The 25,641-nt window shown below is 52.1% G+C and overlaps 1 protein-coding gene across 7 annotated transcripts in view; it reads right to left on the bottom strand.

Annotated features, from left to right (window-relative positions):
- Positions 1 to 20,649, bottom strand: part of MYT1 (myelin transcription factor 1) — a 61,370-nt gene extending 40,721 nt beyond the window's left edge. For 2 of the 7 annotated variants that reach the window (XM_027559250.1, XM_027559252.1), the window contains exons 1-2: positions 20,200 to 20,649; positions 2,497 to 2,597 (exon numbers count right to left, since the gene is read on the bottom strand). Coding sequence is in view for 4 of the 7 variants with exons in the window: in XM_027559246.1 (XP_027415047.1) it covers positions 2,497 to 2,597; positions 3,569 to 3,617 (150 nt within the window). In the remaining 3 variants the exon portion in view is untranslated. Of the gene's footprint in view, positions 1 to 2,496; positions 2,598 to 3,568; positions 3,750 to 19,657; positions 20,166 to 20,199 lie in introns of those variants that run through there. The other 5 variants (XM_027559246.1, XM_027559247.1, XM_027559248.1 and 2 more) reach the window with 3 other exon arrangements.
- Positions 20,650 to 25,641: the final 4,992 nt, after the last annotated feature.

Genomic DNA, 25,641 nt, shown 5'->3' with positions numbered 1-25,641 from the left:
ATGAGGCTGGTCAGAGGGCACACCGCGTGCTACCCCTTCCCCTGTCAGGAGCATCCACTAGGGGAGGCAGTAAGGAGGCCCTGCTGAGCACCCATGCATTCACTATGCTCCTGGGTTGCATATCTCTAGCCATCCACTGAACACCCATAATCTGGGGCCCAAATACTTCATTCTTCAAGGTCAAGAAGGGGTTGACAAATACCTACCCTTTTCTCCTTAAGTTAAGAAAGAAAAAAAGCCCAATGCCCAGCACTTTGACAAGCACACAACAATTCTGTCAGCCACTTCCAGACCCACCTATGAGCTGTCCACATGCCTGGTGCTGAACTCAGAGCCCAGGCAGCTGTGATTGCCTCCCACATAGGACTTCTCCAGCCACGAGCTCCTCAGCTCCCCACTTCCTTCTCAGGCCAGGCCTCTGTTGTATGTGTTCTGCCCTCTTGTGCCCCCACCCCTTCTCCACCTCCTCAGTCAGACGGTGCCCCTGGTGCCAGGCCCACAGTCCCTCCTTCTCTGGCCCACTCTTGGTCTTAGCTTCTCTGCTCAGAGCAGTAACTAGGGCCTTATCTGCCCAAACTAGAGGAAATGACCATAATGGAGCAGCTGTGAAACGCTGGCCCTGGGGGAGAAGCTGAGCACGGCCACTGAGCTTTTTCCCAGCAGGTCCCACACCCTGCAATCTTGTCACACCTGAGCCATAGGCAAGTGCAGCCTTCCTACCCATCACATCCACAGCACCAACCACTGTGGAGACAAAGCACCCAGAGCCCCTGGCCTCAAATCAAGGAGCTTCTTGGTCATGTGATGTCTGAATGCTTGGGGCTGGATGGGTGAGGTGAGTGCCACTTTCAGTCAGATGCAAATTTAAGGGGAAAACAAAACTAGATAACAATTTAATGCAGCATTTTAGAACATCCGCCGCTACTGCTGCTGTTAAGTCACTTCAGTCGTGTCCGACTCTGTGCGACCCCATAGATGGCAGCCCACCAGGCTCTGCCGTCCCTGGGATTCTCCAGGCAAGAACACTGGAGTGGGTTGCCATTTCCTTCTCCAATGCATGAAAGTGAAAAGTGAAAGTGAAGTTGCTCAGTCGTGTCTGACTCTTCGTGACCCCATGGACTGTAGCCTACCAGGCTCCTCCATTCATGGGATTTTCCAGGCAAGAGTACTGGAGGGGGTCGCCAGTGCCTTCTCCATCTTTTCCCCTAATAAAATGCAATTCCATTCCTCATACCTTGTTCATTGAAAACACACATCCTACTTTCCTACTATATACTGAAATTCTTCCCTAATTACATATTTAAATTATAGAGTCCTCAACTCTTAAAAACCTTAATTTCTAGTGAAAACTGAGAAAGTAACCAATTATGATGTCTTCTAAATTAATATTCTGTAGATTGGTGAACATAAATGCCTGTGATAGTTTCTAAGAACATTTGCTTTTTAAAATATCTATTTAGGAAAATTATTTATGTATTTATTAGAACATCTAAATCAATGCAAATGTTCCACGAGGAACAAAAGAACAACGATTTAAATAAAGACTGCGCCGGCATTCCTGGCTTTTCCTTTTGCACCAGACTCAAACATGGCTCAGCAAAGCACTGATGGTCACACAGGGATAAAAGTGTGAGTGGAGGAGCCTGAGGCAATGCGAGGACAGACCCATCCCTGTACATTTCAGTCCCCAGATTCAGGAGGAAAGTGTTGGGCTTTAAGAGAAAAAATACAAGCACCCTCAAAAGAGGTTGCCACTTCAAACTTCACAGCCCTGCCTGTCTGTACTCTGGACCGCCACTTCTTGGTGGCCATGCTCTGGGTCATGGCTTGGATCCCTGATGGAGAGTGTGTTCATGTCAGAGTATACGAGAAGTCAGAATCTGAGATCTGGGAAGGGATGCCCACCAAGCCTGTTGTCACCCCACTTCCATCTTTGAGGGTCACCTGAGCCTGGGGACCTGGCTTTGCCAGAGCACGTCATGGGGAGTGAGGACATCCAGAATTACAGGCTTGGTGCAGCTGTAAGAACATGTGATATTTGGGCTTGGAGCACCACCGGGAAGTGGAGACTCCGGGCCACCTCCACCAGCCAGATCCAGGCAGGTATGAGCAGGGCACCACAGGCCCCATTTGGGAAGATGGCAGTAAACCAAGCCAGCAGACCTCAGGAGTTCCTGCGGCGAAGACTGCCCAGGGAGAGCAGAGAGCAGGGAGTGTGTGCCTGGGGAGCCGCATATGATGGGGCCTCAGGGCAGAGACTTGGCAGACGGGACCTGCCGTCACATTTTAGTTTTAGCCTACTCGGAGTCACCTGTCTTCCTTTAATGTTAAAGTGTCCAAATCATCGATGGTCCTAGCCCCCACTTACTCTTTGCCTAAGCTGGACTGATAACAACTAGACCAAAAGTCGCCCCCACACTCCACGCTGAGGAGTTAGAAGGACTCTTGCCAAGACCCAAGGGCCCAGACCCTGGGGCTGCCCTCCGAGTGCCTTACCTTGCCACGTCCGCCCAGGAAGAGTCTCGGGGTCCTACAGTTGTCGGCCTTGTCTCCGTGTGTCCACCTCTGGCTCAGAAGCTCACCCCGGAACTCATTTTCTGAGAGTCAGAAAAAGAAAACCTAATGAACGCCAGCTCAAGGGGAGAAATAGAGAAACTGGGCCCACTCTTGTACACAGCACTTGTACCGCAAAGACACCCAAGGTCACGGCCCCATGGCTGCTTCAGGGACAAAAGACAGGAGCTCTTTGGGGAAAATCACTCTCTGTTTGGGACATTCCTCAGAGGCTTCTAGTGCCCACACCCAGAATCATCATCAAATAGGCTGTGGCACTATTTTATGGGGCATGTCGGGGAGTGGGGGCACATTTCCTCTAACATGGCCACTCCGAACAGGGGGCTGGTGCCAGTCAGGTGAGGCCCAAAGCTTTGCCTCTGCTTTGCCCAGGTGGCCAGCATCCTTCCTCTCCTTCTGTCTGCCTCTCTCTAGGGCAGTACCTCCAGTTAATATTTAATTCCTCACATAAATTCACACGTCAAAGCAGAGGCTAAAGCATCATCTGGACCGGACAAAGAAATGCATTGTGTACCTATTCCCTGAACGGCACTCCCTGTTTCCATGACAACCAGCTTTCTACAACAGCAGCTTTCAAAGGAAGGTCACGAAGTAACCAACAATAAAAACAGGAAATGAATGTTCCTGCGTTTTTCTTCTCCTTGGAGGTGAGTTTGGATCTGCTGAAGGCAGGTCAGGCTTGGTGCTGTCACACCCCTCATCTTTCTTCTCACATTTTCGACGTGCATTCCCGAACACTATTTTCCTCTAACTTCACTGGTCCTGTCCCGGGCAGCCCTGTGGCTACGGCCACAGTGTCCTCTTGTCTGGAAATGCCTCCATCTATTAAAGGGCCTCCTGTGACTCCAGTAGCACAAACAGAGGGAGGCAGATGGGTTGGCAAACAGCCTAATGCATCACCTTCAGAGGAATGGGTTAAACCACCTGCTGTGTGTGCCTACTGCATGCCTCACCCTCACTGAGCTGTGGGTCACCTGCAGGGCCCTGAACTCACCCTGAACAGGCGAGCACTGAACTCGGCCTGAGAGCTGGGAACCGGACATCTTGGGCCAGGTACCTTGTGGTCGTCAGCAGACAGCGAGAGGAAACAGGCTCACCCACACCGTGGCAGGAGTTGCCTAGGGCCCTGGATCCCTAAGAGGTGTGCGGCAAACATCGAGGGTGGTGAGGAGGGAGCAGATAGTCCCTGTCAAAGGGGAGGGAAGGGAGGAAACTCGGGAGATGAGTCAACAAGGATGGCTCAGGTCATGGGGCACATGCCACACTTGAAGACAGGGACGAGGACCCTGCCCCTCGTGACAGAGTGACAACAGAGGCAAGAATCCCCAGCCACAAGTGGGGTTCCCTTTCCACATGTGCCTCCCATGAGAGGCCCGCACCCTGGGCTGATCTGCGAGGCTCTGGTGAAATTCCCCGTCATGGTGACATATGTAAACAGTGGTTAACCCTGGCAGGCCTCCATGGGAATTGGAGGGAAGGGGCAACCTGAGATTTTTGAAAGGGATGGTTCTCTCCTTATAGACTCTCAGCACGTGTCTGAAAAGCGCTCCAACCTCAGAGAAGCCCAGAAGTTTAAGAGCCAAGTCTGTGCCAAGGGCCCTCTGTGTTCTGCTTGCTCACAGGGGCCTCTTTGCTCTCTCCCCGGGAGAAGCCCTGTTGAGGGAATTCTCCCCCTCACCCACATTCCCTGTGGTCTGTCACGTGTCCACAGCCCCACACCTGCTCAGGCCTCACACAAGGGCCTTGAGGACACCTGCCCCAGCACCACTCCCTCACAACAGCACTGCCCCCAGGATGCAGAAGACATTTGCAGGAGGCACACAACACAAGAGCAGAACTATGTCACAAGGATCCATGATTGATGGAGTCCTTCAATCAATCCTTCCTTTTCCTGGGAATCTTTTGATAGCAAACCACAGTCACTACAGTAAAATGTGACAGTGCTTCTCCTTTGCTGGGAGAAACCAGGGGCCCTCTTGGTCTCCCACTGGGCCCACATATGTCCCCACCACAGACCAGACCCCTCGTGTACAGACACAGTCCACCCGGCTGCCACAGAGGTGGCACTTGATGTCCCCCCACCAAGCCCAGACTATGGCAGAGTCCCCAGGCCAAAGGAGGGCCCTACACACAACGGGGGGTGCCAGCCGGGTGCCCCGTCCAGCAGTCGTGCTGCCGGCGGACATTCAGCCCATGGAGGCAGCCCCCACGCCTGCACCTGCCCTGCTAGCCACCGTCTCCATCACAGGGTGGGAGGAAGAGCCATCGGAGACTTAGAGCGCCAGACACACAGGGACCGCGAGGAGGGCTGACTCTGCCCTCGTATCAGGAGTCGGCAGTGAGGAGGGTTTTCTTTAAGACCCCTTGCTTTGGGCTAGGAGGTCTCTAGTGAGTTCTGAACCCCTGCTCCCAGACACACAGAGCAAAAGGGCCGCATGGGAGCATGTGGCAAGGACAGCGGCCTTGGCCGTGATGTCCCTTCAGGACCACCTGCTCCATGTTGTCCCAGCATCTGACCCCACCTAACTCAGTTTCACAGGATTCTGGCAGACAGACAAGCTCAGAAAAGCCACCAGGGCCCATGAGCAGCCTCATCAGAGCTGCAGAGCAGGGCATCTCCCTCCTGGGGCCAGAGTCCCAAAGGACGCCCACGCTCAGGGCCAATCAGGGTTGGATCAGGCATCCCCAGCACGTGCCACTTTGGCATGCGGACTGTCTAGCTCTGGAAATAGAGACCCTGTGGGCTCACGAGAAACTCCTGTCGAGATGTCTTCAGGGTCTTCACTAGATTCTATGTCTCTGGTGACTTGCCTCTCATCCAACAAGCAAAGGGGGAGCATCTTTGCTTGGAGGGAGCCCACATCTTGGCTCTCCCATGCTCTCACGGGTGGGACCAGTCAGACCCTGAGCCCCTGCCTTCCTCTCTCCCCACTCTGTCCCATCCTGGCTGAGCCCACCTCTCCCCCCAGGCTTGACAGGCTCTTCTTCCCACTGCCAATTAAAGTGTCCTCAGGGACATCCCTGGTGGTCCAGGGGTTAAGGATGTACCATGCAGTGCAGGGGACACAGGTTCAATCCCTGGTCAGGGAACTAAGATTGCACATGCCACAGAGCAACTCAGCCGGCTCAGCCAGCACGCCACAACTAGGGTCCATGCACCAGAGCAGATCCCTGTGACACAACAGGACCCCTCATGCTGCGACTGGGACCGGACACAACCAACCCCAGAGCAGATCCCTGTGACACAACAGGACCCTTCGTGCTGCGCCTGAGACCTGACACAACCAACCAAGCAATCAACAAATAGTTAACAAAAAAATCTTTTTTTCATAAACAAGTGTCCTCGGAGTAGCAACCAAAGCCTGTCTTCCTCTCAAATGTTTGCTCATCCCCCTAATGGCCCTTCCCTGGGGCTTCTCAACTCTTCAACAAGCTTGAGGCATCCACATTCACAGAGCTCAATCTGTCTGGATTCCACACCCCAGACCCCGGGCTCCACATCTCCACACCCTTCACAATCCGATCTCTTAAGTGACCCCCAGCGATCTGACTCTGGCCCCACTCCCCACGCCAGCTCACAGCCCTCCACCAAAGCAGCACCCTTGGAAAGTCTCCGTAAAGTCCTGGTCACCTGCCCATCCTGCGCCCACACCCAGTTCCTCCTTCCTCCCCCGGGGTGCCCCCGCCCCATCCCCAGCCTCTCCTCCCTCTGCTTGGCTGGCCACCTATCACCTCCCCCTCTGACTCCTCCCCTCCCTGCTCTCAGTCTTTGGCTCCTAGTCCTGGCCCAGAATTCTGCCTGTTATTTTCTGAATTTCACCACTATCTGACCACTTTTGGCCTCTCAGGCTGTTTCATTTGTGTCCAAAAATTGATAAGCTAATTCTAAAATTGATATGGCAGATGACGGGACATAGAAAAGCCAGAATAATAAAGTTGGACCCAACTCATATCATACGTAGAAATTCACATAATAGATCAGAGATCTAAACATCCCAGTTAATACTCTTGGAAAGCACAGGAGTAAATCTTCCTGACTTTGCGTCAGGAGTGGTTTCTTTACTACAACACAAAAATCACAAGCAACAAAAGAAAAAAATGTATGAGCTGGACATGATCAAAGTTTAACACTTTTGGAAGTCAAATAATACTATCAATCAAGTGAAGAGAGGACCCACAAACAGGGAGAGAACATTTGCCGATCACATACCTGATGAGGGAATTTTATCGAGTAGGGAAAGCCACTAGGCCATTCAGGTACGACCTAAATCAAATCCCTTATGATTATACAGTGGAGGTGACAAATAGATTAGACCTAGTAGACAGAGTGCTTGAAGAACTCTGGACAGAGGTTCATAACATTGTATAGGAGGTAGTGATCAAAACCATCCCCCAAAAAAGAAATGCAAGAAGGCAAAGCGGTTGTCTGACAAGGCTTTACAAATAGCTGAGGAAAGAAGAGAAACAAAAGGCAAAGGAGAAAGGGAAAGATTCACCCAACTGAATGCAGAGTTCCAGAGAATGGCTAGGAGGGATAAGAAGGCCTTCTTAAATGAACAATGCAAAGAAATAGAGGGAAACAATAGAATGGGAAAGAATAAAGATCTCCTCAAGAAAAGTGGAGGTATCAAGGGAACATTTCATGCCAGCATGGGCACGATAAAAGACAGAAACTGCAAGGACCTAACAGAAATAAAAGAGATTAAGAAGAGGTGGTAAGAATACACAGAAGAACTATACAAGAAAGGTCTTAATGAACCAAACAACCATGATGGTGTGGTCACTCACCTAGAGCCAGACATCCTGGGGTGTGAAGTCAAGTGGGCCTTAGGAAGCATTACTACAAACAAAGCCAGTGGAAGCGATGGAATTCCAACTGAGCTATTTCAAATCCTAGATGATGCTGTGAAAGTGCTGTACTCAATATGTCAGCAAATTTGAAAACTCAGCAGTGGCCACAGGACTGGAAAAGGTCAGTTCTCATTCTAATCCCAAGGAAGGGCAATGCCAAAGAATGTTCAAACTAGTGTACAATTGCACTCATTTCACACGCTAGCAAGGTAATGCTCAAAATACTTCAAGCTAGGTTTCAACAGTATGTGATCCAAGAACTTCCACATGTACAAGCTGGGTTTAGAAAAGGCAGAGAAACCAGAGATCAAATTGCTAACATTCATTGGATCATAAAGAAAGCAAGGGGATTCCAGAAAAACATCTACTTCTGCTTCATTGACTATGTTAACTGTGGAAAATTCTTAAAGAGGTGGGAATATCAGACCACCTTACTTGTCTCCTGAGAAACCTATATGTGGGTCAAGAAGCAACAGAGTTGGGCATGGAACAACTGACTGGTTCAAAATTGAGAAAGGAGTACCACAAGGCTGCATATTGTCACCCTGCTTATTTAACTTCTGTGCAGAGTACATCATGCAAAATGCTGGGCTGGATGAATCACAAACTAGAATCAAGATTGCCAGGAGAAATATCAACAATCTCAGATATACAGATGATATAACTTTAATGGCAGAAAGTGAAGAGGAAATATAGAGCCTCTTGATAAGGGTGAAAGAGGAGAGTGAAAAAGCTGGCTTAAAATTCAACATTCAAAAAACTAAGATCATGACATCCAGTCCCATCACTTCCTGGCAAATAGAAGGGGAAAAAAGTGGAAGCAGTGACAGATCTTGGGCTCTGAAATCACTGTGGATGGTGACTGCAGCCACAAAATTAAAAGACATTTGTTCCTTGGACAGAAAGCTGTGACAAACTTAGACAGCGTATTAAAAAGCAGAGACATCGCCTTGCCAACAAAGCTCCGCATAGTCAAAGCTATGGTTTCTCCAGTAGTCATGTACAAATGTGAAAGTTGGACCATAAAGAAGGTTGAGTACTGAAGAATTTATACTTTTGATTGTGGTGCTGGAGAAGACTCTTGAGAGTCCCTTGGATGGCTAGGAGACCAAACCAGTCAATCCTAAAGGAAATCAGACCTGAATATTCATTGGAAGGATTGATGCTGAAGCTGAAGCTCTATACTTTGGCCATCTGCTGGGAAGAGCCAATTCATTGGGAAAGACCCTGATGCTGGGAAAGATTGAGGGCAGGAGGAGAAGGGGACAACAGAGGATTAAATGGTTAGATAGCATCACCAACCCAATGGACATGAATTTGAGAAAACTCTTGGAGATAGTGGAGGACACAGGAGACTGGTGTGCTACAGTCTATGGGGTCACAAAGAGTCGGACATGACTTGGCGACCGAACAACAATAAGAAATTTAAAGTACAGAAAGAACTCATACTACTCCAGAATAAAACAAATTAACCTAATTTTAAAGTGCGCAAAGGGGAATTCTCTGGAAGGCCAATGGTTAGGACTTGGCACTTTCTGGGGAACTAAGATCCCTCAAGCCATTGGGTGTGGCCGAAAAACAAAGTGAGCAAAGGATTTGAACAGTCACTCATCCAAAGACAACATATAAATGGTCAATAAAAGCTGCTCATCATCTGGTCATCAGGGAAACGTAAGTCAAAACCACAACATGATCTTACTGCACACCCACTAAAATGGCTATGATGGAAAAAAAAAAACCAGACAATAAGTATTGGGCAGGATGTGGAGACACGGGAGCCCATGTACCCTGCTGGCAGGAGGACAGAGTGGCACTGCTAATTTGGAAAGCAGTCTGGTGGTCCGTCAATGTATTAAACATAGACTTACCACAGAATCCAGCAATTCTACTCCCAGATACAGATCCAAGAGAAATGAAAATACATGTCCACACAAAGCCCTGTACACAACTCTTCATCACAGGTTTATTTACGCTAGCCAAAAAAAAGGAAGCAACCCAAATGTCCATTGATTGCTGAATGGACAATGTAAAATATGACCAAATGGTATTTAGCAATAAAAAGCGGGTGAAACTCAACACCATCAGGCTCAGTGGAAGAAATCAGAGAAAACGATCACATATTGTACCGTTCCTCAGTTACAGAATGTCTCGAAATGGCAAACCCATAGAAACAGAAATTAGATTAGTGGTGCGGAGTCTCGGGGGAGGGGCAGTGAGCCTCGCTCCCCACCTCCCACCCACTGCCCGCCCCCGGAGACTCTCGTAAGGGAAGAAGGTCTGGTGGGTTGCCTTTAGTTCTCCCAGCCTGGCTTCTGTGAGCCTGTGATCTGGGGCCCACCAGGAGAGCCAGTTGCAGCCTAGGTAGGGCTGCATCCAGGGGTATAGCCAGAGGATGTGGAATGGGCCATTGGGGGCAGGGAGAGGCATCTCAGACCCCACCCCACCCCACAACCACTTCTGCACAGCAGCTGCACCAGGACCCAGAGCACCACACGCATTCCCCCTCCACCACATCAGGACCTCCTCCCACGACGAGCCAACCAGGCAGACAGGCCCTGTGTCCCACCTGTGTGTCTGGCCTGGAGAGGCCAGCCTCCTCAGCTCTCACCAGGTCTCAGGCACCCTTGGAAGCTCATCACCCCGCCCTAAAGCCGTGCAGTGACCACACCCACGGAAAGTCTGGGCCCTGAAATCCGGTACAGTTGTCCCCATGTCTGCAGGGTCTGCATCCGTAGAGTCAACCAACATGGATGGAAAACACTCCCTCCAAAATTCCAAAGAGTTCCAGAAAGAATACTTGGTTTGCGACAATTTGCACAGCATTTACATTGTGCTGTGCTGTGCTGTGCTGTGCTTAGTCGCTCAGTCATGTCCGACTCTTTTTGACCCCATGGACTGTAGCCCGCCAGGCTCCTCTGTCTATGGGAATTCTCCAGGCAAGAATACTGGAGTGGATTTCCATGCCCTCTTCCAGGGCATCTTCCCAACCCAGGGATCAAATCCAGGTCTCCCGCATCGCAGACAGGTTCTTTACCACCTGAACTACTAGGGAAGCCCACGTTTACATTGTAGTAGGTGTTATTAGTAACCTAGAGATAAATGGTCTGAAATCTAAGGACAATGTATGTAGGTTACAGGAAATACTCCAGCATTCCATACAAGGGACTGGAGCATCCATGGACTTTGGAATCCTGGATAGGTGGTCCCGGACCCAATCCCCCGTAGAGTCCCAAGGACAACTAAATAAACACAGCTCCCACTCAAAAGGAAAAATTCTCTCCTACTTTCATCTCAACCCAACAGAGTAAAAACCCTTCCCAGACTGTCTCAAAAGCATGCTTCCCACTGGACACTAAGAAAATTAGCAAGGGACAGGAAAATTATCTACAAGAAAAGCAAAGCTTGTATGAGAAATAATCTGGTGTGTGTGATTGCCCTAGCAATGAAAATAAATGAATAAAGATGATTCTCAGCATCACGCAGGCAGCTGGCAGCAGCAGAAGATTCTGGTCCTGAGGCTGTGAGTCCTGCTGGGTCTGTCCTGCCCCACATCCCATAAACCTACGGTCCCAGACAAATGGGGTCCCTGAAGGCCCGGCCTGGAGTGGAGTGTAGGGTGTCCTTCAAGAGCGAGTGTCGGAGCCTACAGACGGGGCAAGTGCATATGGAAGGGTAAGGAGCGGCCCAGCACAGAAACTAGGCTGATCAAATAAGAAGCATATTAAGGAGCCTGATTTCTCACAGCGGTGAAGAAGGAGTTACACATGTGGAGAGGGAGAAATCTAGAATGTATCCTGGGGGGAACTGGAGTCAGAGCTGTCAGGATGAACCTGTGCTTTTCAAGAAAATCTAGGTGTGTGTGCATGTCACACACACGTGCATTGAAAGTCTGGGAGCGCGTCCACACTAGGTCCAGGGGTGGCTCCAGGCTCAGGTCTGGGAGAGCTCAGAGCATCACATGCACATCAGACACGGTTGCCAGCACTGAACAATCTTAGCATCAAAGTAATGATTATAATCCACTGGATAAAATAAATCGTCAGTCCATTCAGACATCAATAAAAATGAATAAATTGGTGGTTTGAGGAAGAATTCGGCATTTCCCCCTAAAATAACTGGGTTGGCCAAAGAGTTTGCTTGGGTTTTCCGTAAGGTATTAGGGTTAGTGGAAAAACTCAAATGAACTTTTGGCCAACCCAATATTTATTCATCGCAAAGGGGAAAGTGTTGTTGCAGCTAGAGACACTGGGATGGCAACACCCAAACCAAGGAAAGAGCTACAGTGGGTGTCGCCAAGACAAGTCTTGTCTGACCAAGACCAACACACCACGTGGTCCTGAGCCCACTGTTGAGACGCTGTCGAGGACCAGACGACCCAAGTGATGAATGGTTCTAGAGAAGAAGTTCTCTAGAACTTCTTCATTGGAAACCCCTCTGGGTGAAGAGCACAGATTGGTAGATATACCTCCAGCGGGTCAGAAAAAAACTGTTTCGTATCTGAAAAGTTTCTGTGAATTCGAGATTGTTTCAAAAAACATTTGGGACTTCCCTGGCGGTCCAGCAGCTAAGACTCCGAGCTCCCAAGGCAAGGGACTCAGGTTCGATCCCTGGTGAGGGAACTAGACCCCACGTGCCACAACTGAAGATCCCATTTGCTGCAATTAAGACTCGGCACAGGTAAATAAATAAATATTTTTTAAAATAGCATGGCTGGGGGTGAGATTTCAGTAACAGACAGTCAGTGGAGGCATCTGTGATGAGAGCTTGAAGCTGAGCCCCAGGGTCTCCTCAGGGCCCTCCTGCTTCCCAGGTCCCAGGACTGTTCCTAGAAGACAGCAAGGCTGAAAAGTCCTGGGTCAGGGCTGGCTTCCCAGCACCTGCTGGAGAGCCGGGGACAGCCAGGGCAGGGTAGGCCCTCGGGGGAATCTGACAAGCCTGGAAATCCAAAGGGGAGTGGCACTCTTGCCCTGGACACTGCGGGTCCTGGGCGGGAACAGGCGGGTGGGGTGCTTGGCGCCCCCAGAAACGCTGACCTGGGTGGCCCCTCCCCCTCCCCACCCTCTCCCCTTCTCTGCTCCAGGCCTGTCTGTGACCTGGTTTCCAGGGTCTGGAGGCAGCACTGGAGTACCACCCATCAGATCAGCTTTTGGCAGGAAATGCAAACAGGACTGATGGGGAAATGAGGGCAAGTTTTGCTTTTTCTTTCTTCTTTTTTCTTTTTTTTGCTGGAATTCAGAGAGAAGTAAAATGAAGACTTGCTGAGTGGAGCAAAGACAGACCTGCTTTTGCTGAGTTTAGGTGAAAATGAGAGGAGAGAAGTGGGGGCAGGGGAGTCGGCAGTTCCATCGCTCTGCACGTTTCTCATTATTTTGCTTCTAAATCAGCCTCGCTGGTGCTTTCTCTATTCAATAAAAGCCAAACGCAAGCCACGTCCCCTAATCTCTCCAACAGCAGCTCACTGCTGAGAAAATAATATAGATGTAACTTCCAGCATCGTACACTTTCTTTTCCATTTATATGCAAATAGTGACCTTTCACCCAGGCTGTCTCAAAGAAGTGTTTCCTTAAAAATGCAAATAGCATGTTGCAGGCTGACTGTGGCTGAGTCTTTCTTATATGATTATTATTATTTCTTTTAAACTTACCCACGCTGTAAAAACAACAGCTAAACAGCCGGGCAGTAATGATGACTTTTCAAACCCCATCACAGGACTGGCTCTCCAGGCAGCCTGTCAGGGAGCCTGCCAGCAGGGGAGGGCCTCCAGATGATGAGGGGTGGGGACCCTCGCAGCCGCAGGGCGGGCTGAGTGTCCTGGGAGAGGCACAATGGTGGGAGCCAGGACTCGGGCGCCCAGGCAGGTGCAAGGGAGTGGGAGCGTGGGCGGCAGGCTGTGTGCTCCAGGCAGGCGCACAGGATTTCTCAGAAAGCCTCCCCACACAGACGGAGTTCAACACCAGGGGTCAGGACGAGTGATCCCGACCTCAACCTCCATCTGGGCACACACGCCTCACCCGGACGAGGAGTCAGGGGCAGGCAGCTCATGGGAAGCTCTCTGCCCTCCCTCAACCCCTGAGGCCAAGAGGAATGACCAGGACAGGGGGCTAGAGAAGCCCAGGAAACAGGCACAGCACTGCTACTCGGTGCATGGGGGCGCTGGGGGCCTCTCCCCACTCCCCTGACCCACTGATCGACCAAGTCAGGACGCAGGTGGGGAGGAGCCAGGGAAGGTGTCAGTCATGGCCTGTGCCCACCCACAGCTCCCATGGTCCCTGAATTTTCCCTGCAGGAGTCAGAACTGTCCGGCCCAGGAGAGGGAAAATGGCCACTTCCTGGAAACCACACACTTTACTTAGGCTCTTGCAGTTAACTCGACTAGAACGGGCTCTCATTGTACAAACAGAATAAAACCAAGCTGCTCCAGGGTCCCTTGAGGCCTGTCTCTGCCCTGGCTCATGTCCAGTTCAGAAAGAGAGGGGACCAGGAAGGAGGGTAGGAGGTCCAGGCAGCTCCAGGGCCTCGCAGCCAGAGAGAGGGATTTCTGACAGTAGTTCACTCTCCTTCTCCTACCCCCATCCCTCTAACTCCAGACATGGACTCACTCCTGTCTGGGGGAGGACAGAGAGCTCGGGGGGCTGATGTCATAGCCCCAGACCCAGGGCTCCGAGTGGCCCCCGTACAGTGGCTGGATTTCGGGGTAGGCATGGCCAGCAGAGATGCCCACCTATCAGCCTCCTGCACTGCTCAGGGACAGCCCCCTCTCTCCTGCCTTTAAGTGAGAAATATCAGGGGGCTGCACACACTAGCTTCCCAGTTTGAATGGGCACTCACAGTACACAGGACGTCAACAAGGCAGAATGTGGAAAGAATGTAAACCACACCGACCAGAGGCAGCTGCCTCCAAAAGGCTCTGGGCAGTAAGGGGTCGATCACCAGGAGGGGGTGTGGTGGGGTGGGAAGAGCCCCTCCAGGCCCTGTGCCCTCAACCCGCACCCTCGCGCTGACACACATGCTCAGGAGCTGTCGGAATGCCCTCTGGGACGGCATCAGGGCAGGAGTGGGACTCTGACTGTCACAGCAGAGCCCATTCCGGGTCCCCCAGACACCAGAGGTGCAGGCTGAGCATGAGAGCGCAGGCCTCCCACACCAGGCAGCAGGTTCTGAACCCAGAGACGCAACGTGTAACTTGCAGCTGGCTCAGTGAAGCCAGGACCCAGAAGTCTTCACTCGTGTCATCATACACCACTTTGGAGCCTTTGAGGGGGCTACAAAGTTTGCCAGCTGCAATTCAAGGTCAAATCCAACCCGCTTTTTCCTCTCCCTTTGGGCTGATGTACTGACTTCAGGTCTCCGCGGGTTTCTCTGCCGGCTTCAGTGGCATTTCCGGAAGCATCAGAGCCTCAGGATGACGGAAGGCGGGTGAGCTCACAGCTCCTCACGACGCTCACACATCATGAAAAGTGCTGCTTTATGTGTGTTGGGGGAGGGGACCTCACAGCTAACCTGCTCTGGTGCAAAATGAGACCTCGGGAAGCTAGGGTTGGGGGCTGGGCTTCGTGAAATAAAAGGAGATACACAAAAATCTAAGTTATTTAGCCAGAACACAACCAGATCACTAAAAGGTAATAACAGAAACACCCCCTCCAGGGTGAGGGAGGTGGGAGGGGGGTTCAGAATGCGGGGACACGTGTATACCCGTGGCTGATTCACGTTGATGTATGGCAAAAACGACCACAATATTGTAATTATCCTCCAATTAGAAATAATTAATTAATTAAAAATAATAAAAAGAAGGGTAAATAATAATAAAGAAAGAAACACCCCTCAGCCTGGACAGCGGAGTCTAACTTTCCACCCTGGCTGATAGCATATCCACTCAGATTCTGGAGGGAAAACTCAGAAGCGGACCCTTAGGTAGCTCTTCTTCCCACCTGGATTCAGAAGCTTCTCTGGCTGTGTCCAGTCCAGCACCGACAGCCCAGGGCCTGAATTTACAAGGGCATCCAGGCCAGTACCCGTGTGTGGACCAGAACCAAGTGTGGGGGCACTGGATGCTGGGCACCCTGAACCTGGTGGCCTGCAGGCCCCCCTCCAAGGCAGGTGGGAACACCAGCAAGGCTGATGCAACGCGATAGCAGAGGTGTTTCAACAACGAAACACTTAGGGCATGACTGGCTCCTGGGAGGGACACCAAGGGACCCGTATGGCATCTGTTTGGGGCTGAAAGAGGAGTGGAGGTGGAAGGAGACAGGAGATGGGCCAGGAGTCTCAGCGTGGCCTGGATGGGGGATGGAGAATCAGGTTGGAAGACAGACTATGGACACCTCCCAGGCAATTGGGAAGCACCAAGAAGGGCAGTGAGGGCCAGTGTGGTCCGGATGGCCTCCTGGGAGGTCTAGGGTCCTGGGAAATCAGGCCATGCAGGTCTGGAATTCGTATGAGACACTGCACAATTACACATGAAAATCACTGGTTAACAAATCAATTTACTGCTCAGCAGAGTCCAGTGAGCAAGCAGGCCGTTCTGAACCATTGGGTCTGGGACCCCTAGGACAGTCACTGTCCCCGAGCACCTCAGTTATGTCACAGGTCAGCTCTGAGTCTGTGAGATGCCTCATGGCAGCCCCTTCACTCAGAAAGCACTGGGCAGCTTACGGGGAGGACAGTGGCTGAGCCACTTTATACCCTGTAGTCAAGTGAAGACTGAAGAGACTCAGCCTGATGTGCAGGAAGCTGGGTCCCGCCTGGGCCTGCACCTCAGGGTGTCTGACCGGCTCAGGAAAAGCGGGCACAGGAGTGAGGAATAACGGAGCAGTGAGCTCCTGCCCCCTTGGACAGAAGCTGGAGGGGCAGGAGGGCCCTAGGTCTGGAGTCTGAGCCGAGAGAGATGGGGGTGCTAAGTGCAGGCTGAGGGGAGGGCAGCCCATCCAGCTTGGAGCCCCGGGGAGCTCTCTCTCAAGCTGCTGCTTTAGTGTGGAGTTTTTAGGCCACGAAACGGGAGAAAAGGAGAGGCCCCAGGTGGCTTCCACTGGAGCCCTCAAACCCACGTCAACCGGGATCAAGGTGTGAAGCCAGGCGTGAGGGCTTGTCTGGCGGCAACTCGGCCAGATGGCACGAACGGATGGACACACGCCGCGCCCTGCCCACCACTCTGAACCCCGCAGTGCCTAAGGCCTGTCCCCGGCACACCCCACATGCACGCGGCCCTGCTCCCAGTCTGCCATCCCGAGAAATCCCTCACATCAGGCATGTCCGCACAGACCCACGCGGCCCCTCCAGGTGCCTGAGCAGCGGAAGGGGTTCTGGGGTCTCAGAGCGCCAGCACTCGGGCAAGGGCTCTGGCCCTCCATCCGGGAGTAATCCTGATGGAGGCAGGTTACACCTCCTTAGACTTACTTTCAGTGCATCTGGTTAAACTAACACTGCGTTTACAAACCATAAATAAAAATGAAAGAGGAAGGGAGGATGGACACCTAGACGCAGGCTCTGACAAGAGGGAGGCCGACCAAGAGAACGGTGCTCCCTGCTGGCGAGCAGTCTCCACTCTGCTCTCTCTGGAGCCAGCCCAGAACTCGTCTGAGAGCAAAGCTTTTATAAGTCAGGTGGAAAACGCCTCCCGGTTTGTTTTGAGGGTTTTTTAAGCAACATTTGGGGAAAATTCAGCCATCTGTGAAGAACAGGATGTACACTGAGGATCCCAAATCTGGCCAGCGCCCAGGAAGGGCCCAAGAGGGCGGCGGGGTCTCCAGGGAGCAGGGCGGGCATGGGGGCAGCTCAGGGCACTGCTCCCACTCCCGAGAAACAGCGTTTTCCACCCAGGCTGACCAATCTCCTGATGACACCCGCTCCCAAAGACTGTCCCTGTAAAATTCCTGTTAAACTACCTCTGTAGACAACTAGCTTCTGGTTTATTCATGAGTGAGCGTACATGGAAGGAGGAGATAGGAGGGTTGGGAGCTGGTGGGGGGAGGGCCCTGGCCAGGCCCCCTCTCAGCTCCCGGGCCCAGCTTTCCACAGGGTAACAGCCAGCAAGAAGCGTGTCTAGACGGGTCTTCCAAGCCCAGGATGGCGTTTCTCTCTCTAGTACCCAAGGCTCACTGGTTGCCCAATCCCCTTCTCCGAAGAAGTGGGGGGTCAGGTGACAAGGCAGCCCCCGCCCTCCCAGCCGCCGCCCTGGGCCCTACCTCTCTGTCCACTCCAGGCCTAGTGCTGACCTGGGTGTTCTGGTCGCTTTGGGCCCTCCTCCCTAGCTCAGGCCATTGGAGGAGGGGGAGGGTGTGAGCAGACCCTCCCTCACTCTCTCTTCACCAGAGTTGAAGTGCCTCAGCCCCCACCAGTCATCAGGGCAGCAGCCGGAGGCCTAGGGGCACTTTTCACACGCTCTCAGTCTGCAGGTCCCTCATCCTGCCCTCTCTGCCCAGTGCTTGGCCATGCTAATCAGCATTCCAAACCATGCAGCCATCGCCCAGGCCAGGCACCACCAGCAGGGGGGTGGGCTGCACACACACACACCCCAGGCCCCCCAAGCCAGTTACCAGAGTTGTCTCAGACCCCCTGTGCCCCAACTCCATCACACAGAGTCACCTGGGTCCTTGTGGGCACATTCAGTGACTCCAGGCCAGAAGAGGACAGTGGGGTCCGGAGAGGAAGACCCCTGACTCTAGGCAGCATCAGAGAGAACGTCCACCCCAGCCAAGGCCAGGGGACAGGCCAAGCTTCATGCAGAAAGGGTGGCTGTAGGTCAGCTCCCTGGTGGGGTCTGAGTGCCCAGAGCATGCTCCTGTGCCAGCATTCTCTCTGCTGGCCCCTCCCTGATGCCTATGGGCACAGACAGAACTTTCCAGGACAATCTTCTGTGACCCCAGGGACAGAGCTTCTTCACAACCCCAAAGACTCTGCCCATTGTGTGGGGGCATCTCAGATCAGGTCCTCCTCCCTCAGGCATCAGAAGCATTTAGGGTGACAGGTGACCGCTACTCCTGCCAGAACCTTCCAAGAGAGCCTGGAGCATTGGCTCCCAGTATTTGGAGCTGCCTCCAGACCTGTGGGAAATGCCTGAGGTCACAAGGACCACTACATCCCCCTCTGACCTGCCTACTTAGGTAGCCCCTCTGCCCTGGGTGAGTTCCCATGCCCGTGTCTGGGGCCATCATTCAAAAGGGCCAGAACCCAAGGAGTTGCAGAATAAAAGGCCTCCATGGCCAGCTCTGAGGCTCCGCTCAGCCCCTGGATCAGCAGACACCCTTGTGAATGCCCAGGAGGTTGGGGCCCCCATCTCCAGCTCTGCAGGACAGAGGGGTCATGAAGCTACTTCCTTCTCTTTGCAAACAAACTGCCCTGTAAACCCTAAGCAAGCCTTCTCTGCACAGCCAACAACTCCGGTCCAGCCCTCCCCACCAGCACCACAAAACTCCAGTTGCTGCTCCCCCGTTCTTTTGTTTACCATTAATCAGCAGGGCCATATGGAAAGATGTGAGAGTCACAGCCACAGGGCCAGGGCGGGGATATTTGGTGGTGAGGAACCTGGGCCTCTCCCCAGCACCTGCCCGGCCTCCCTGGGCCAGGAGGCCAAGTCCAGGCACATCCACTCACCCGAGACTGAGGTTTGCCTTCTCCAGGTTCGCCCCAGAGCTCTCCTGCCTTTTGTTCACTCAGCCACTAGCCTCAGTCCTCAGGTCTCTCTGATTTTTTTCTTTTAACCACTGGGGCAAAATTTCTCAACTCCATCTCCCAAAAGGATAACAATCACGGCCGTTATCGCCATTAAAGTGACACAGTCTGATGGCTCAGGACCGAGCCCATACCCTGCTACCAGACCCTCCTCTCAGAGGTTTTGTCTCAGAAATTAAAGCCCAACTTTACCAGCCAATGATGTCCCTGGACGCAAAGGTAATGCCGAGAGCAGAGAAGCCCTCTGTGACTTAGAAGGAGCAACTCTCGCGACAAGGGCACACACACCATAACCCAAGAGCTGCTGGCGGCTTGTTTATCTTCCTGATTCACAAAGAGGAAAGTGAACCCAGCGGACAAAGTCCACGGCCCAGAACACATCACCTTAGAGGCAAAGACATCATATCTTTCAAGGCTCACACAGACTTCTTGGCTAAGCCTGATTTGTAGTTTTAAATACAAAAATCCAGTTACTAACGCCATAAACACACACACTCGTGACCCCAATCACATAGCGAGAAAAGGAGCGTAAGGGAACAGTGTGTCTATCCCACAGACACGCACCCTTAAGTTTAGAAATACGTGACACGCGAAGACAGGGCGCTCACATGACCATCTCTACTCCGTCTTGGGTGGGGGCACAAACGCGGTCCGGACGGCGTCCCTGCTGCAGAGCGGTCTTTTGCCTAAGGAGCCAGCGTTCTCCCAGGGAACCCAGCTGCTAGGTCCCCTGGCTGCAGATACAACTGTGTTCCTCTTCCAGAAAAGCACATAAAGTTTTCGTCTCAACACCAGGTCCCCCAATGTCTTTTCTGTCAGACGCACAATGTGTTCACTAAATTCTCGGAGAAGCCAAGCGCGTGAGCACGCCAAGGAGGGACAGAGAACACGGAGGAAAACAGCCGCCGGCAGACCCAGGAGGAGGAGAAAGCCTCGGTCCAACAGAGCGGCTTTAAAAAGCCATCATCAGACCTGTTCTTCCAGCAAAGAAAGCCTTCATCTTAGAAATTAACTCTGCGCGCGCCCTCTCCCCATCTCCACCCGAGGGGAAAAGCCAAGCACTGGGCATCTGCCTTTGTCAGCAAAAGAACATAACATTGACTTACCTTTCCCCACAGCTATTGTCTGTCCTCTTTCAAAATGACATCACGGAAAGCAATCATGAAATTTACATGGGGGGTGCGGATGGACGGGAGGAGAGGCGAGGCGGCTGCCTCGCTTCCAGCGGTCACATGTGGGGAAGCCTGTGTGCGGGTTTCAATTAAATATCTTCTCCCTTTAGTGTGCGAACTCCTAAGCCAGCTGAAGGCGACGTCTCATTTACTTAATGACCGCTCTCATTAGCAGCGGTGGCACGGGCTGGCGGAGAGACTCCTTTGTAAATACGCTACCCATGAACCCTTGGGGCTCCAATATATCTGTTTACTCTCCGAGGTGAAATAAATTTACAGTATAGCATCAGAAAGATGGATCTGCTGACGGGGAGCGAGAGGTGCCCAGGCCCTCAGAGCCCCTGTCTCCTGCTCCAAGCCTCAGCCAGCAGAAGGTGCCCGCGTTTGCCCACACTGATTCATAATTAATATGCAGCACGATTTGGAGTTTTTTATGCAAAACACACAAAAGGGCAGTACGCGTCACAACCACCAGGCTCACCCCCCTCTGCTTTCTCCACCAGTGGTTCAGTCCAATAATTCCTAATAGCAGCAACCGGAATGACAGATGCCCTGGGTTAGCACGGCTGCAGCGAAAGTACTTTACAATATTTATTGGTGGTTAGGAATATGACCTACCATCATAAAGAGCGGACTGCAGAATTTATTACTCAGATGAGCCAGGAGGGGTGCACAGTGGCTCATCTGCATATCTAAGTATCAGTGACTTAAATGGATATGTATATATTGTTTAAGTGCGTAAGGTTCTTATGGCCACAGACCAAAAAAGAGTCATATACACAAAGAGCAGGTGAGGAAAAGAGACTTTGCCTTTATCACACGTTTCCTTTTTGTTTCCAGTCTGAAAATCATAAAACGCTCTCACAGAATGCCTGAGCACTCTGGAAAACACATGTATCCTATACCTTGAAGCCTCTGAGTTTTTCCCAGCCAGAAGGAAGCACACCACTCAAGTTCCATCTTTTTGAGTTTTTTTTCAAACTGCCTGCAAGGAGCTAGCCAATGAAAATCAGGAGAGAAAAAATTGATAACACACACAATGGAAGTGCCCACACACTCTTTAAGTAATCCAACTGTCTACTTTCTTAGGTGTTAGGCTTGATTTTTTTCCCCACACTTAGGGATAAATGTAGGAATTTCCTCAGTGAGAGTACCCAGGAGCTGGGAATTCTTGCTTATTATCTGAAGTCCCTCTTCTTACAGACAAAGCTAGCAAACAATTGTTCATTATCATAATCCAATTGTCAGAAACTGCACTGTGAAACACGACACATGCCGAACTCCAGACACTTGCACAGAATGGGCTGTCACAGGCCAGGGAGACAACCAGAGAGACCCGTGGCCCAGAAACTCAGTGCAGAGATTGCGACAGACAGCAAGTATCGGGTTTTGGTATGTTATGCGGGAACACAATGTGTGTGTCCCACGTCAATCAGCACTGAAGGGCTCCGGCCACCAAAAACACGAGTGAGACAGAACCAAAACATTTAGCTTTCTCTAAGAGAACGTTTTTGAAGGGCAGCGAAAAACCCTTCCGCAAGCAGTTACTTTCAACTTGCAGAGCTGCTCCCACATTGCATGTAAACCAAGGAGATTCATGCTGAAAATAAGTATGTTCAGTTCTTACACACACATTATTCTCAACAAATAAAAGACAAAATGCACTCAAAGCAATCTCTTAATTTGAGCAATTGGAAATAAAGGCAAGCCCTCACTGGTCAAACTGAGGATGAAATATTAATCAGCCAGATGAGAACAGCTTGTGGCCCCGGCCACAACTGCCTAACGTTGTTTTTATTCTTTCCTAAGCTCACACCCATTAGCATAGAAGGACACGTTCAGTTAAGAGCTCTCTTGAAAAGCCATTTCCTGCCTCCTCTGGACACACTGCAAGAACTGGGATATTTTACATCCCAAACCTTTGGCATTCAGAAATTCTATTAAACTCTTATCGGCAGACTGCAGGCTCAGACAGCCCTGCGCGCTGTTGTTCCAGGCTGGAGACAGAATCAAGGGAGAGCCAGTGCTGAATCAGCCGATTCCCCCACAATACCCAGTGTTTCATGAAAGCATGTAATTCAGACATGGAACACTCAGACGCAGGAAACAGCAGCAAGCAAGAGGTAACATAGGGAGAGATCAGTGTGTGTGACAGAAAGACCTGGGATGGCAGGTAACAGACTGCATCCGCTCACACACTCAGGAACCTGCAGCTCTTACACCTGCCCGCTGAACAACAGGCTCCCTAGGCAGGCAGCCTGGTGGTCCGGAGTGCGGCCTCTGGTATCCACCTGAGTCTGCTCAGGGAGCGTTCCAACGAGCTCAGCAACTTCAAATTGCTGCCTGTTCTGAGAACCTGGGGAGAAGCCCTGGGAGCCTCCCGCCCAACCCCAGGAGGTCACTGTTGCAAGAGCCGGTTCAGAAGACAGGTTTTGATGAGTAAAGGTTCAAAATCTCCCTCCCACTCCACCAAGAGAACAAAGGAAGGGAGCCAGGAAGGGACTTAGCCGCAAGTTTTAAGGTTTCGCAGCTTTGTCAGCCTGAGTGGTAGGGTCCAGACGCGCCTGGATCTGATCAGCACGTTGGACAGCGCTCCCTCGCCCGAGGGCTCTTTGTTCGCGCAGTCAGGACTGGCACTCGACAGTCCCCGAGCCTGGCGGGAGAGGCGATTCCAAACCAAGTCTCCCAGCCTTGCGTGTAAGTGACAGCAGCAAGGTGTCATGAAAACTTTCCCTCTTACACAAGGGGAAACTGTCAGGATTTTTTTAAATCATAAAATATTTCCTTTGCCATAATTAAGCAAGGAGCGCATTGTTCCTCTAAGCTTTATTTCATAAAAGATCTGTGAGGAGGACACTTGTAATTTTAAAATTTGGAAGATCCACAGGGAAGCAACCTCTGCTTGATTGGAGGGTTCTCAAATGCCACAGGGGAGAAAAATGAGCAGATTTGCAAAAGCAAACTTGCAGCACTCGCTTAGGAAGTGTTTTGTGGGAGCTGGGGAGGCAGGCTCAAAGATGGCTTAGCTAGTAAGATCATTTCAAATAAAGTGTAATTACTTGTGCAAATCTGCACACACACATTCCAAGTGTCAGTTCATTTGCTTCATAAAAACTCTTTCAAGTAATTTTGGTCTAAACTTTCTGCATCTGTAATTGGCACCACCTTCTCCGGTGACCAGCTGGGGGTGAGAGTTTTCTTGTTTCCCTCTGAAAGCGTCCCTGCAGATGGGCGCCCGCCTTAAAGCTGCAGACGACAATTAGGGCTGTTGTGTGTGGAGCCGCGATGGTCAGCATTAATATTGTATACGAACAGCTGAGGGCGAGGGGGGGCGCTGCCCCAGGCAGGCTCTGGCAGATGGAGCAAACAAAACCGAGAACACTCTCACCAGCATCCTGGGCTGACTCACACACACTCTGGCTGTACCATGGAGAGTGAGTGTTTCATGCTGAGACAGCAAACACACCAACCCTCTGACACTGTGTGCACACTTACACACACAAACACACACTTGATCGGGAGAGTATCACACTGTTAAAGTCTCCCACACACACAGTAACTTTGTGTGTGATGGAAACACAAGCACCAGCGGCCCCAGTGAACCATTTGCTGCAGTGAGTCCCGGGTGGACAGGCAGGTCACACACACACCCCCACCCACTGCTCCCCCCACCTCCCACAGACAGGGGGCCTCCACCTCCACGGGCTCTGCAAGCCCCTCCATCAGTCTCTGAGGGCCCTGGCCTTGCTCTGAAGGGAGCATGTGTCTGTCACCTCCTCAGCTGCCCAGAAAAGAGCACTGAGAGCTGATGGGGACACACAGCTAATTAGCCCCTTTGGCGTCTTGGCAGAAACCTGTGAACAAGCCAGGGGAGGGGTACTCGGGGGTGGGGGTGGTGGGGGGTACGCACCCAGGAAGGTCCCGCAGAGTGTCATCTTGGCTGAGCGGGCGCACCTCCACTCAGAAACTTGTCCGGTGCGGTCACTTCATGCTGCAAAAGTTGTGACACAAACTTCTGTGTCCAGGGCCCTGGAGAGCTCCCTTCTCGTGCAGCCAATCGGGGGCCAGGGAGCAAATAATCACAAATTGATGCCCTGCCAATGAGGCTCCATTCCCCACACAAAGGGGCCCCAGGCCCCAGACAATGAGCCCTGCCTGCAGGTGGGAGGAGGCAGAGACAGCCTCTTCTCACTAAGGGACCAATAAGTGAGGGAGGGGAGGGGCTGTCCTGAAGGTGCTCCCCTTAGCCTCCCCCTCCCCACTTTCCTGCCTCACTCTCCCCTATCCCTACCCCTCTTCTTCCTCTCACTTTCCTCTCCCTCCACTTCACCCCAGACCAAGTTAGGTCAGAAACCTGGCTGAAGACCACTCAGGACAAGTGGGAGGGGTCAGGTCTAATTGGCCTTGACCTCCCCCAACACAAACATTGACTATGAGGGGGCATGCCCTTGTGGCCCCTGAACAATGAATGCCCCACCACCCAGGTGCGAAGCTTGAGGGGCGGAGGGAAGGTGAAGAGAGGACCAGCTCCCTCAGGGATGGAGGGTCAGGAGGGGGACCACAGAAGCAGGGCGGGTCGGAGTACATGTGGGTGGGGAGTGGGTTAGGCCTCTCTGCGGTGACCCCTCATGACCCACTCCATGCCCGTGACCCTTTGATGCCCATGGAAGTCTTTGGAGCAACAAGTTCAGCCATCACCAGACCTGGCTGAAGCCCCCCAGCTTTCCCTGATGCTGGGTGAAACTCCCATTCACCCCTCAGGTGACAGCTCAAGTCTCCATCCCATCCTCAGCCTGAGTACTCCCCTGTCTGTGCACAGCTGTCTGCCCCTGATAGGTGAGGCCCATACAGCCTGTGGCCACACTCAGGTTCCATGGGAGGCCCAGGAGATGGGCCTGAGAACAATCCCCTGTAAAGGTGGGAAGGGCAGATGAGACCCAGGGCCCCTCTGACATTCCTCAAGGGCAGAGGCCTCAAATCTGGTCCCTGGGGTTGTGGACCCTTCTTTACGAAGCCCGAGAGTTACAAGCTGGAGAGATGGGTGCTGGGGCCGGACTTCACTCTCCTGAAGCCAGGAGGAGGAAAATCTGGACAGAACCCAGGCTATCCCACGTTCCCTCAATAGCCCTGTGACCACCAGCAAACAGCTGTCTCCACGCCTGTTGTTAGGCCTCCAGTGAGGGCAGCTGGGCAGGAAATGGACAAGCATGTGGTCCTAGGGGGAGCTGCGCACGTTAGGATACAGGCTGGGGGAAGGACCAGGCTCCTTGAGGGTCTGTTGGGTCCAATCAAGGGACACAGGGGACTCCAGAGTTTGGCCTGAGCCCTGGGAGGGGCAATGAAAGGAGCAGACAAGGGAGAGCAGGTGTGTGGGAA

The sequence above is a fragment of the Bos indicus x Bos taurus genome, chromosome 13, assembly GCF_003369695.1.
Source record: "Bos indicus x Bos taurus breed Angus x Brahman F1 hybrid chromosome 13, Bos_hybrid_MaternalHap_v2.0, whole genome shotgun sequence".
Classification (NCBI taxonomy): Eukaryota; Metazoa; Chordata; class Mammalia; order Artiodactyla; family Bovidae; genus Bos; species Bos indicus x Bos taurus.
This window is presented reverse-complemented; position numbering and strand designations above follow the sequence as displayed.